The sequence below is a fragment of the Cuculus canorus genome, chromosome 2 (genome assembly GCF_017976375.1).
Source record: "Cuculus canorus isolate bCucCan1 chromosome 2, bCucCan1.pri, whole genome shotgun sequence".
Taxonomy (NCBI): Eukaryota; Metazoa; Chordata; class Aves; order Cuculiformes; family Cuculidae; genus Cuculus; species Cuculus canorus.
This window is the reverse complement of record NC_071402.1, coordinates 24836236-24849343: the sequence shown is the minus strand read 5'-3', so window position 1 is coordinate 24849343 and position 13108 is coordinate 24836236. Positions and strand designations below refer to the sequence as shown.

The 13108-nt window shown below is 38.7% G+C and overlaps 1 protein-coding gene across 4 annotated transcripts in view; it reads left to right on the top strand.

Annotated features, from left to right (window-relative positions):
* The window catches only part of CPQ (carboxypeptidase Q), a 157199-nt gene that overhangs the window by 122256 nt on the left and 21835 nt on the right, over positions 1 to 13108 (top strand). For 3 of the 4 annotated variants that reach the window (XM_054060057.1, XM_054060058.1, XM_009558012.2), the window contains one exon: positions 2464 to 2665. In XM_054060057.1, coding sequence (XP_053916032.1) covers positions 2464 to 2665 — 202 coding nt within the window. Of the gene's footprint in view, positions 1 to 2463; positions 2666 to 6280; positions 6337 to 13108 lie in introns of all 4 variants that reach the window. The other variant, XM_054060059.1, reaches the window with a different exon arrangement.

Genomic DNA, 13108 nt, shown 5'->3' with positions numbered 1-13108 from the left:
CTTTTAGGACATCTGTTCCCTCCCTTATACTTTCAAGTATCTGACTGCTTTAGCTGGGTAAGAGTGAATTGGTAGTGAATTGATAGACTGGTCATGAGATGCTAGAGTGTAGTTTAACGTTTGGCACCAATTAACGATTGGGATTTTTGACTAAGTAGCTACCTGTAGGCTATACCTGCTTGGGATTGCCAGTGTCTACACTAGATGGTACATGTTTTCTGCCAATAGAAATATCAGTCATACATATTCAAAGGGTTTGTTTTCTTAATTGAAAAGATTTGACTGTGATCTCATGTTTTCAAGTGTTTGCCTTAGTGATGACAAGTAATATTTTTAGTTTTATTTAATAGAGATAAAAGTAGACCTTATAGAGAAAACAGAAATAAAAGGAATTAAAATATTAAAAATAGGAGAAGTATTGGCAAGGATCGTGCCTATTTGTGTATTCAATGAATAGCAAGCTCTAGAAAGCCGATTTTCCCACGCAGTATTTATTGTAATGTTTCATTTGTAAATTCAGCTGAAGAGCGAAACATGGTAAGATAAAGAGAGGTGACCTCTTCTGTGGCCGAGTCATAGAAAAATAAAGGATAAAAGTCCATTTTGATGTTCAGAGAAATAGGCAGCAGGTTACACAAACAGGATTTAATTTTCTGGCATGTGCTAAAAGAAGTGGCACAATATGAAGATGCAACAAATTGTATTACTTACTGAAAAAAATACCTACTGAGTTTAAAATGCTCATTTAACGAATACATTCAATATGAGGCAAAAATGAAGGAAACAGCAGAACCTGCAGTTATTTTATACGATCTTTGTTTGTTGTCCTGTTCCTTTGAATAAGTCAATGGAGCAATGTATGGTCCCCCCCTGCTTTAAGAAGCGGCTGTTATCCCTGCACCGCAGAGGGCAAAGGACGAAAGAGCATCTTCCCTCTAACATATTGCCCAGTGCGTGTTTCTCTGTATTAGTAGAAACACTGACATACTTGTACAAAAGTGCATATGGTGAAACCAACCTCAGATTTTTAAGACTGCAATTCTCAAGCATGGCAGTGAAGAGTTTTATAATTAATCCTATCTTCTAGTGGACAAAACAGGAAAAAAAGATTTCTCAAAGACACATTGTAGTTGTGACCTGTTTCTTCTTTGTCCCTCAGTGAGTCTGGTTTCTCTCCCTGGGAAGTCCTGTTTTCATGCCACTCCAGCATGTTCTAAGAACTGAACAGCTTTCTTATGGAGCAAGAATATAGTGTAATATGTCGTAGGTGGTTTGTTTTCTCAGTTTCATATTAAAAACACATGCAAACATTTATATGAGAAAACACAACTGAAGACAGTAGTAATGCTGCTATACCAGCATTTTATGAAGTTTTGGAACTTAGGAATTCTGGTCTTTGGAGTGGTAGGTGAGATTTCTTCTCAGTATCTACACTGTTCCTGCACTCCTCCTCACCTGAGTAGTCCTTCCCACATGCTTTATTCCTCGTGTTCATTACAGCTTCCCTAAGAATAAGCAAGAGTCCTATTTCAAATGTTGTGTGTCTCTCAAAAAGAGCGAGACCTTCTTTCACATAAACTCCCTAAGTACTTTATTCCAATTAAACCTTTGTTGCTGAACATTCTGTGTGTATAGGAAGCAAATAAATGGGTCTGGATGCTAATTTTAAGTTTTTATAGCTAAAAGGAGTCTTCCAAGTGCACACTAAAAGCAGATATTGTTATGCTGTTTATACTCAAAGTATTAAAATCTCATATTCCTTGTAAGGACTTACCCTGGAAGCACAAAATTCCGTTAAAAGAGACATTATTCCTTCAGGTCAGGAGGAACATAGCATTTTAGTGCTCCCACTGAAGTCAGAGTTGACTACATGGTATATTGAAAATAATGTGTTTCTGAAGAGGTTGCAGCTGTTTTTTGGGGTTTTTTTTGTTTTGTTTTTGGTTTTTGTTTTTGTTTGTTTTGGGGGTTTTTTGTTGTTTTTTGTTTTTTCTATTTTTTTTTAAAATGAGATGTCCTTCACAGTCTAAGCAAACTCTGAATGCATCTAATTTTAAAGCCAACCAGATTGCGTACCCTCTCTCCTGCAACAGAATTCTGAGTTTCATGTCTAAGAAGAAAATGAGAGCTGCAAGTGAAAACTGAAATATGGTGGTAATGGCTTGCCTGTCCAGGTGGTACTTCAAAAGTCTTAAAGCAAGTACTTGGGGGCAGCAGGCCAGTTATGTTGTGACACTGATAAAATATGATGCCTCAGTACTGAACTTGAACTGTTCCAGTGTTTTCATATAGAAAGATTAGGTTTCTTCATTTATGCTTTTTATACGCATGATCGCAGGAAGCATTTCTCTGCTTCTTAAACATATTTGTTACAGGATGCTCACACAGACATCAAGAATTCAGTATGTAGTGTCAGTTATTATAGTAATCACAAAACAATATCTTCTTTCCTTACATGTTTAGGAAAACATCTCCAACTTCGATATTGTTATGGAGTCTGATGAGGGCACCTTCAGGCCATCTGGACTGGGGTTTACTGGCAATGCTAAAGCTCGGGATATCGTGAAAGAGATCATGACTCTGCTGCAGCCCATCAATGTTACGGATGTTTATGACTATGCAGATGGAACAGACATCGATTACTGGATGAGAGACGGGGTACCTGGTGAGTGTGCTTTACAGGTGACAGTGCTCCTCCCATGCAGTGGCAATCTAGGTGGATGGTCTGGTGTTTTGAGAGTAGTAAGAAATGCATTCTTTTGAGAGGTAACATTTATTGTAGGTAAAATGTGAAAATGTTAAAAGGTGACCAAGAGAAATAGGACATAAAGTGCATTTGAGCTGCAGTTTAATAATGGTATAGATTATACGTAGCATAACATGCCTAAAATCTTCTTTTCAGCTTTAAGGATTTATAATAATTAATCCCAGACTGGTGGTTTATAAATAGTAAACTAAGGCAGAGGGTAATTCTCCAATGAAGAGCACATTTTTTTTTATTATTGTTATTATTTTGACTTTGAAATAAAGGGGGTTTTCTCCCTGTTTTATGTGATGATGAAACAATGCTTTTGAGACATGACACTTAAAAGGTTATGGGTCATTAAGGTGTGCTAAAAGGGTAAAATTATGCAAAGTTTGAAGTGGTTTAATGGGTTGTTTGGAGTATTAAATCTGAAGAGCAGCTTGTTGGTAAAGAGACTTGCAAGCTATGAGAGATCCACTGCTGGCAGCGCCCCTGTGCAACAGACCCCACATTAGCATGGGAGCTTGCGAAGCACAAGAATCTAAATTAGAGGCCAGCCTGAGAGAAGCCTTAGTGAATTTCCATGGTAGTTTCCACACCTTGAATAGTAGTAGAAAGAAAAATTTCATAACACTAGTGTTCAAAAAATTATGATCAGTTTTAAAATTTTAAGGTTCTGTTTCTGCATTGTTTTATGACTAAGGTAGGCTGGCACATTTCTCATGCTGGTTTTACTAGTTGCCGCTATGTGCTTAGGATCTCTTAATATTTGATTAACTGTCTTGTTTTTCACCTGGTCCTATGGAAGATGCAGTGGGTCATGGAATATATGCTCCTTATTTATGGTCAGAATACTTTGCTTCTCACTCATGTGTGCTATACAAAGATACCATACCTTGAAAAATGTAAGGATATCTAGTTTTCAAACCAAAATAGCTATGCTGGGCACGAAGTATGGATGAAGGAATGTTTTTTGAACAGCTAGGGATACGTCTTCAGATGGTGTGCTGCTTTCCAGATAAGGTGCAAGCCGCTCGCTGCAATGTCATACATCTGTGACACTGGCCTAGGCACTCGGTAGGCTCTGTAAGATGCCTCTGCAACTTACATGAGCATTAGGGCCATGTGCTGACTTGAACTGAGAGATTTTAAGTACTGCAGAGAGGCTGTAGCATGCAATGTCCTCTGCAGCCCATAAGCGCCGATGCAAAGATGACTGGTCCAGAATTTCAGGCTGACACATCTGTGCTGTAGCTGGAATATGAGAACTGACCATACAACCTGTGTTTAGGAAATGCAGGTATATCGAAGCAATTTCCTAAGTTATTTGGGACAGAACATGAGGGACGTTACAGTCAGTTACCAGGGACTTCCATTGTGCTTCGCTTCTGAGGGTGACAGATTATGAAAGGAGAGAGAAGAATTTAGCATTCAAATGCCTTATTTTTAGTTGATAATGTGAGTGGTGCTTGTGACAGTGTGTGTTGAGCTCTTGTACATCTCTGTTCATCAGCTGAGGTGGACCTGGAACTTAAACAGCTTGCTATGGTCCTTTTGTTTAGTCCCCTGGGCTACATGTGTGAAATACACTGAGCAGGAGCAGGGCAAAAAACGGGAGCCTTCTCCCAGGGTTATCTGTACTCCTCAGAAAGCATAAACTATGAAAAATATCTTAAACTATAAGTTCTACCTTGGGAAAATATAAATAAACCAGAACCGAGACCTCAGTTTTAAAATAAATCTGATTTCCTTTCCTATTGAAAATGTGACACATGAATTGATGGTAGGATTTTTTGTGTTTGAAGTTTTGATTCATTTAACTTCCCACTAAGCAAACAACAAAGTGTTCCTTGTAGCATAAAGTAACAGCAATTCTTTTTTTCCCCATCAAACCCCAGTGGGAAGGAATTACCTCCACTCTAAGAATTTCAGCTTGCATTTTATACTGTACCAGGGAGAAGTCTAAGACATCTTGTAATCTTCACACCTTGTCTGCAGTATTCTCACTGCTTGAATGAGCCCGTACGGTACATTATAACATTGGAACAAATTAAACACACTATAACAGCTTTTATAATTTTGTCCAATTTAAACAAGCAGTCAAGTGTTGACACTTCCATCAGTTTTATTTAAATATTTTCTTTGAAATACACTTGGTGGCTTTGTTTCTGCAACAGTGAGAAAAAAATATGGTGTACTTCTTGAACAGTAAGAATGCTTTCTAACATAATTGCTCTAAAATTTGTCTTGGTTTTGGTGATAAATAGACTCGGGTGTTTACCTTTCTGGATGCAATTAAAATTCTGCTCTTCCTGCTCCTTTTGGTTTGAAAGGGCCACAGAGGGCAAATCTACAGATGTATTTCAGAGCTGTTCATAGCTGCTCCTGAGACAAGCAAAGGCTGTCCAACTTCCTATTTTCTGTAATTTCCAACATGTTTATTTTAATTGGTATGCAATGAAATATCATTCATAATGTTAATTAAATGTATTTGCAAGAAAACAGCATCAACTGTTCTGAGATTTCAAGATGAGAGAGGCCAGGAGACTTTCGGACTGCTTTGCAAACCATAGACTGAAGCTTAGCTAACACCTCTAAAGCAGGAGCAAGGCGATCTGCAGCAAACACAGCAGTTTAATGCTTTGTGGCTGCTGTCTGTTAGAAATATTTCCACCTGCGGCCTTTACGTTGGATTATTTTGAGAACAGTTCAGCCCAGCAATGAGGAATGTCTGCACTGTGTTTTTCTAGTGATAGCCAGTTTCTAGTTACTGAAAATATTTGTATAACATTTGTTTTGCTTTCTCATGAAGCATAAAACAAATGAAACCGGGGTTTTTTGTGGGGTCATATTTTAGGCTGTAGTTTTACAGTTTGAGGCGACCATTGGTCCTAAGACTGCTCCTTTACTAATTATGGAATTATCTTCCTCAAATTTCTTTTCGAGGGTTCAGTTACATTTTTTTTTTTTATTTAGGCATACATATAATCTGTGGTACATAAAGCTGTTTCTTTCCAACACTGTGTCTTAATCATGTCTAGACACAATGTGCAAATATAAGTGGGGTGATGGTTTGTTTGGGTTTATTTGTTAGGCTTCTTTGCATGCTTTTTCACAACAGACTTCTTCAGTGTCTGAAAGGGTTAAAAAACTTGAAGCAAGACCTACTAGAACAGCACTTAGGTATTTTTGTTGAAAAAGCAAAGTATCCGATGATCACAAGGATACTTGAAAGTGATTTATACTGGTTCCTAAGGTGATAGCACCAGGACTGAGTTAGACTTCCCTGCAAGCCTTTAGAAACTGAGAAGGGGGAATGAAGTGATTATATTTGTATTATGGCATCCAGGGAATACTCGTTCAGCTTTAGGTGTCAGGGGAGAGGAAAACAAGTGCTCACCTACTTTTGCAAAAGGAAAGCTGACACAGTATTTCCAGGAAGGCTGGTTCAAGGATGCTCCTTTCTGTCTGGCTTATCAGGGAGTTAGTTTATCTGTTGCTGCAGTGCTTATGATGGGAACATTTGTCTGTCAGGAACTGAGCTGTATCTGAGATCGAGTTGACCCAGGACATCAAACAACTCCCAAAAGGTATGTGGTAACTCTTCTATTTAAAATTCAACCAGTGACCTAAAGGTGAAAGTACTTTTACAATGTCACTCTGAACCTTTGTGTCTCTCTGTCTCCACAGTGACGGTGTCTTGCTTTTTTGTTATATTACACAAGAGGAGGAATTATTCTTCCAAAAACTAATAAACCAATAGTTCATCTACCTTTAATGTTTCTTCAGAAATAAAAAATGCATTGCTAATATGATCTATTAGTCATTTTCTCAGAGGTGGCAAACAAATACTATCATATATCATTTCTCTCTTTTTTATATTTTATAGTGCTTCTTTATTACTTTAATCTAAAATAAGATGTATTTTGGACCTTAGACACAGAACTTTGACATACATTACTTCCCTTCTCACTACATAAGAGTTCAAATCCTTCAGTTCCACCCTTTTTACAGAGGGTGCTGCCCACCTATCCCCATGTCCCCATCATCTGTTGTAGCACCAAACTCCATTGTGAACCTGCTGGCATGCTTGAGGCAAGCCTGCTTCTCTGCTCAGTGTCTGCCAGGGGCCTGTTTGGCTGTAATGGGAAAACTCCTTGACTTTGGGTTGCCAGGTGTGCATGAAGTATTGGGTGAACTCTCTATTTCCCAAATTATAAGTAGGTAAACTCTGTACACTCATGGCTATGTCACTATTTGGGAGTGATACTGTACTGTGATGCATGAAGCATTGCCCCTTAGTGTGTCAGCTTCATACTCTCTGCAGCCTTGGAGAGACTCTTTGGATCCAGTTTCTCAGCTTCTTTTTATTGCCAACAGAATAAAAGCTGTAAGAAAAAAAAGGAAAAATCAAATTCACATAATCTAGGATTTTATAGGCCAATGCATATATAAGGGATGTTACACCTGATGAAGACTTCTGTGTAAGATGAGGGAAAGAAAAAAAATTTCCTTAAAAGTATAGGCATTAAATGTAACTTCCTCACTTTAATATGTAGCATTTGCGTGATTTGTGGTCTGAGATGTTTAGCACAGGATGTCACTTGGAGTGTTCCAGTTATTTGATCAAATGACTAGCACAAGTGAAATGTTTCAGGAAAAAGTTAGACAAAATTCCTAAACACTACTCACAAAACAAGCTTTACACACAGTATTCCAAGTGCTTAGATGGTTTTTATTACTCCACAGGTGCTACGTTTCTGTACTTGTTGAGTTCCCACTGCTCTGGACATGTGTTGAAGCATAACACTAACACCAGCCACTATGGATCTGGTTTATTTTTGTGTGGAAATGAGGGATAAGGGGCTTGTCTACACCTTATGATCTTATGAGTTTTGATAATTAGCAGTATTATGTTGCCTTTTCCAGGTCATTTACTTCCTTTTAAATGTTTCACTTTTATCATTCTGAAAGGAAATATGGTGAATGAGTGTGTTCCTCTGCACAAATAAAATTTTCTGCAACTTGGGAGGTATTAAATTAAGCCAGTATGCTAAAAGAACAATTATAGCTGCTTGGCACTTAAAGAACCTACTATAGTGCTACAGCTATTAGAACCATACAAAGTCTTGACTGCAGTTCCAACTATGTGTATTAATCTGTAAAATAGTTCATCTATGTTCTAATTTATCATTGTTCCATAAAAATGGGCTTTTGAAATTAGAAATTACTCTAGAATAATTAAATAAATTTAATATGCTGCAACTTTTTATGAAGGTGAATGCCTTAAAAGGCTCATAGTTTAACATCATATCTCAGTTATATTAGCCTTCCATATGACCTTTTCTGCTCTTAATAAAGTTAATAATGTATTTAAGACGAATAATTTAATGAAAGGAATAGTCTGTAGATTATAGTATGTTTTCCTGTTAGTTGTGTTAATTGACTGCCAGATAAGCCTGACTGTACTTCATATACAGTTCTTTTCATCTTTATTGGTTTGGGCTAGGGTCTTGTTTTGGCATGTTGGAATATGGGACTACTTCTAATGATCAACAGAAACCCTCAGAATTGCAAATTTTTTATTTCATGTAGACTAGGCACAGACCATGCAAATATTTAGCTGGGATAGTACTGTTGGAGAGAAAGATGGAGTTGGATGATTAGGCACAGGGCGTGAATGCAAATTTTACTCTTAATTTTAAGAGGGTTTCTGTAATATCTTTCTTATCACACCCTGTACATCTCTAGTGCAGGGGCACGTGGTGGTCATGCCAAGTGAAAAACAGCGTGTCATCTTTGGGAAAAAATAACTCATGATTGTAGTGAATACCTAAAAACTGCTCATTCACACTTATTTTGACAAAAATGAAGGCTACTTCTGAACGAACTTGCTGAAGTTGACCTCAGCTATGAACTCCCACTGTTCAGCAATGTGTTTTAAGAGAAATTTATTAGAGGCTGATAGAAATACCAAGAAGAGAAAGGTTGACACAAGCAAGGGTGAGTGCTGCAATTACTATCAGGGTAGTACTGAGTGGTTTTACTTCACTCAACATTAGTGACATTTTAGTGAGACCAAGATCTTAAAAGAACTAAAAGAAGACTTGAAAGTCTGGAAATTGTACCTTACAGTGAGAAATGGGAGATGTTAAATCTCTCTCAGTTTATACAGAATTATTTTAAGTCATGACTCAACTGCAGCATACATATTAGGCTGGGATATGATTTGTCTGATTACAGCACCTTTCTCCCTTGTTTCAAAAAGTAGTCCTTTAGCAATTCAGTCTGTCAAATCAATCTAAACAAATTCAAAGTGCAGGAAAGTAAACACCTTCTTCCAGTAAGGTCAGTGAGCTACAGAAGCACCTTGCAGACTCTGTGAATTCTCCATCATTTTGAATGGGCAAAATAAAACTTGGGTGTCCTTCAAAAAGTAAAGGGTAATTCAAGCAGGAGAAATGGGCTTGATGCAGTAGATACAAGGTGAGGTTCTTTTGTGTGTTATTCAGAAGGTGTGATTAGATGGTAATGGGTCTTGCTGGCCTTAAAAAAATCTGTGAATCTGCCAGTAAATCTTACACGTATTTTCCATAATGAAATAACTCCTTCTTCATTTTATCCTCACCTATTTCAAACAGACTGCCTTTTTGAATATCAAAAGCTCTTGTATTTGATTTGTACAACATTTAGATAACCCTATTTACCATTTAAAAAGTAGAACTATTGTTACTTTGGCAATCCCAGAGGAAATTTGAACTGTTAAGCCAAAAATATTTGCAAAACTCTATCATACATTGCTGAACAGCTTGAATTTCTTATTTTATTTCTAGTTATTGTCTTTACTTAAGTATCTCTGATGCGTTTTATTTTACAAAGTTTTCTTGGTGGTCACAGGCTAAGAATAACAGCCCACTGATTTAGCAGCTGATAGTATGTAGCACTTACATTTATCTTCCAAAAAACTGAGGCAAGCCAGCTTTAAAATAATCTTATAGGAATATTGCAATAGATTAGTTTGAAATACTGACATTCTGATTGGCTTTTATAGTCCTAGAAGAAGTAGAATTGTTCCAGTGCATTCAACATTATACAAATACTAAATAAACTCATTAATCTAATAGTGAAAAGCTTAATTTAAGGTCTTTCAGATAAAATCATAAGTTCTAATGGTTCTTGCACTTTTTGGTAAATGGACTTATTTCTGTTAAAGATATTTTGTTACTGTTCCTGCTGTGAACATCAGTAAGGTTTATTTATTTTCCTACTTTTAGATCCTTGCTCTTCAAAAAATTATGTGGGGTAGATTGGTATAAATAGGACCCTTCTGTAAGCACACAAAATTCTTAAACATTTAAAAAATAATCAGTAAATTTCCTCCTGCCACTCACCTTATTAGTATGAGAATATGCTCTGTCTCAGAAAAGAAACACTGAAAAGTGTTGAACTGAGAAGCTCATCTGGCTTTGGGGTGTGGTTGTTTTTATTCTGGTTGTGCCTCTGAGAGGCATGCTAATTCTCTATTGTTTGCTACATTGGAAAGCTGAATTCTCTTTCTGTGGGTGGGAATATTCTTTTCATATGGAAGTATTTGCAATTTGTTGATCCTAAAAAAAAACAAGTGTCCTACATTAACACACAGAGCTCAGTGTTAAAATGTTAAATATCCAGTTTGGAAGTACAAGGTACTTGTGCCTTAGAACTGTCTCTGACTTCACTGAAACTCATGCAAATAATGAAGGAAATAGATAATAAAGGGTTTGATATGTGTTCTGTACAAAAGCTGGAGGTCGAAAGTATTTACCGATGGAAAATAGTGGAAGTTCAATGTGATTCTCTCCTTTCTTCTCCCTTTTTCAAATTTGACTATGAAAAATCAGACACATACATAGTGTGGATATATGAGATTTCTAACCAAATGTGTAACAATCTAACAGAAATGTCTGTGGATTTATGGATTTTGTTCCTGGAAAACAAACTGTAATGGCATCAGCATTAAACCTAAATAAAAAAATAGACTGTTCAGTAGAAAAGCATTCCAGGAAGACCACATTTAAGCTGTTCTTGATGGGTAGGACACAGGTTAAACCAATTAATATCTGGCTCGCAGCTCTCCAAGTAGTTTCCTATATGAAGTCATATGATGACTGTTTCTAGTAGGATTCTTCAGGGACTGGTACATCCTCAACTATTCAGAGTTTCCATTGGTGGTTTGGAATCAAGTTGAAAACCACAACAAAACACAGCTGATGTAATTGCCATTGGAATGATAAACAATGATCAGAATCAGAATGGCTGGTTTGGAAAAGACAGTTGAGATCATTGAGTCCATCCCTACCTGTACACTACTAAACCATATCCATGAGCACTTCATCTACCTGTCTTTTAAATGCCTCCAGGGATGGTGATTCCACTGCCTCCCTGGGCAGCCTGTTACAGTGCCCTTCAGGTGAAGAAATTTTTCCTAATGTCTAATCTGAACTTCTCCTAGCACAGCTTGAGGCCATTTCCTCTCATCCTATTACCTATCACTTGGGAGAAGAGACCAATCCCCACCTCACTACAGCCTTCTTTCAGGTAGTTGTAGACAGTGATAAGGTCTCTCTCAGCCTTCTCTTCTGCTGGCTAAACAACCCCAGTTCCCTCAGCCGTTTCTCACAAGCATTGGTCTCCAGCCCCTTCACCAGCTTTGTTGCTCTTCTCTGGATGCACTCCAGCACCTCAGTATATTTCTTGTAGTGAAGTGCCCAAAACTGAACACAAGCACAGTATTCGAGGGGTTGCCTCACTAGTGCCAAATACAATCGCTTCCCTGGTCCTGGTGGCCATGCTGCATCTGATACAGGCTACCTGGGTACACTGCTGGCTCATGTTCAGTCTGTCAAACAGCACCCCTAGGTCTTTCTCTGCCAGGCAGCTTTCCAGCCACTCTTCCCCAAGCCTGTAGCACTGCACGGGGTTGTTGTGTCCCAAGTGCAGGACTTGGCACTTGGCCTTGTTGAACCTCATCCCATGGGTTTCGGCCTATTGATCCAGCCTGTTCAGATTGTTCTGCTAAGCCTCCCAACCCTCCAGCAGATTGACGCTTCCTCCCAGTTTAGTGTTATCTGCAAGCTTACTAAGGGTGCTCTCAATCCCCTCAGCCATATCATCAATAAAGATATTGAACAGAACTGGACCCAGCACTGAGCTCTGGGGAACACCAATTGTGACTGGCCTGCAACTGGATTTAACTCCATTTACCACGACTCTTTGGTCCCAGCCATCCAGCCAGTTTTTAACCCAGCAGAGGGTCTGCCTGTCCAGGCCAATGGCAGTCAATTTCTCAAGCACAATACTGCAAGAAGTGGTGTCAAATGCTTTAGTAAAGTCCAAGTACACTATATCCACAGTCTTTGCCTTGTCAACTAAGTGGATAACCTTGTCATAGAAGGCAATCAGGTTAGTTTGGCAGGACCTGCCTTTCATAAACCCATGTCGACTGGGCCTGATCACCCAGTTGTCTTGTGTGCGTTGTGTAATAGCACTGGAGATGACCTGCTCCATGACCTTCCCTGGCACTGAGGTCAGACTGACAGGCCTTTAGCAACCTGGATCCTCCCTCTGACTCTCCTTGTAAATGGGCATAATATTTGCAAACCTCCAATTGAGTCAAACTTCCCCACTCAGCCAGGATTGCTGGCAGATGATGGAAAGGAGCTTGGTGAGCACCTCCACCAACTCCCTTAATACCCTTGGGTGGATCCCATCCAGCCCCATTGACTTGTGAATGTCTAATTGGTCGAGCAGGTCTCTAACCATTTCCTCATGGATCACTGAAGCTTCGTTCTGCTCTCCCTCCCTGTCTTCTGGCTCAGGAGGCTGAGTACCCAGAGAACATGTTTCCTTACTATTAAAGACTGTGGCAAAGAAGGCATTAAGTCCCTCAGTCTTATCCTCATCCGTTGTCACTATAGTTCCTCCTGCATCCAGTAAAGGATGGAGATTCTCCTTGGCCCTTCTTTTGTTATTTATATATTTGTAGAAAAATTTCTTTAATGTCTTCCACAGAATTGGCCAATTTAAGTTCTAGTTGGGCTTTAGCCCTTCTGATTTTCTCTCTGCATGATCTCAATTCATACTTGTAGTCCTCCTGAGATACCTGCCCCTTCTTCCAAAGCTCATATACTTTCCTGTTTTTCTCTGATATCCACCCAGATCTCTTTGCTCAGCCAAGCTGGTTTTCTTCCCTGCTGGCTCATTTTTTGGCAGACAGGTATGGCCTGCTCTAGCACCACCTGAATTTCTTTCTTGAAGAGCATCCATTCCTCTTGGGCTCCTTTGCCCTTTAGGAGTGCCTCCCAAGGAACTTTGTCAGCCAGC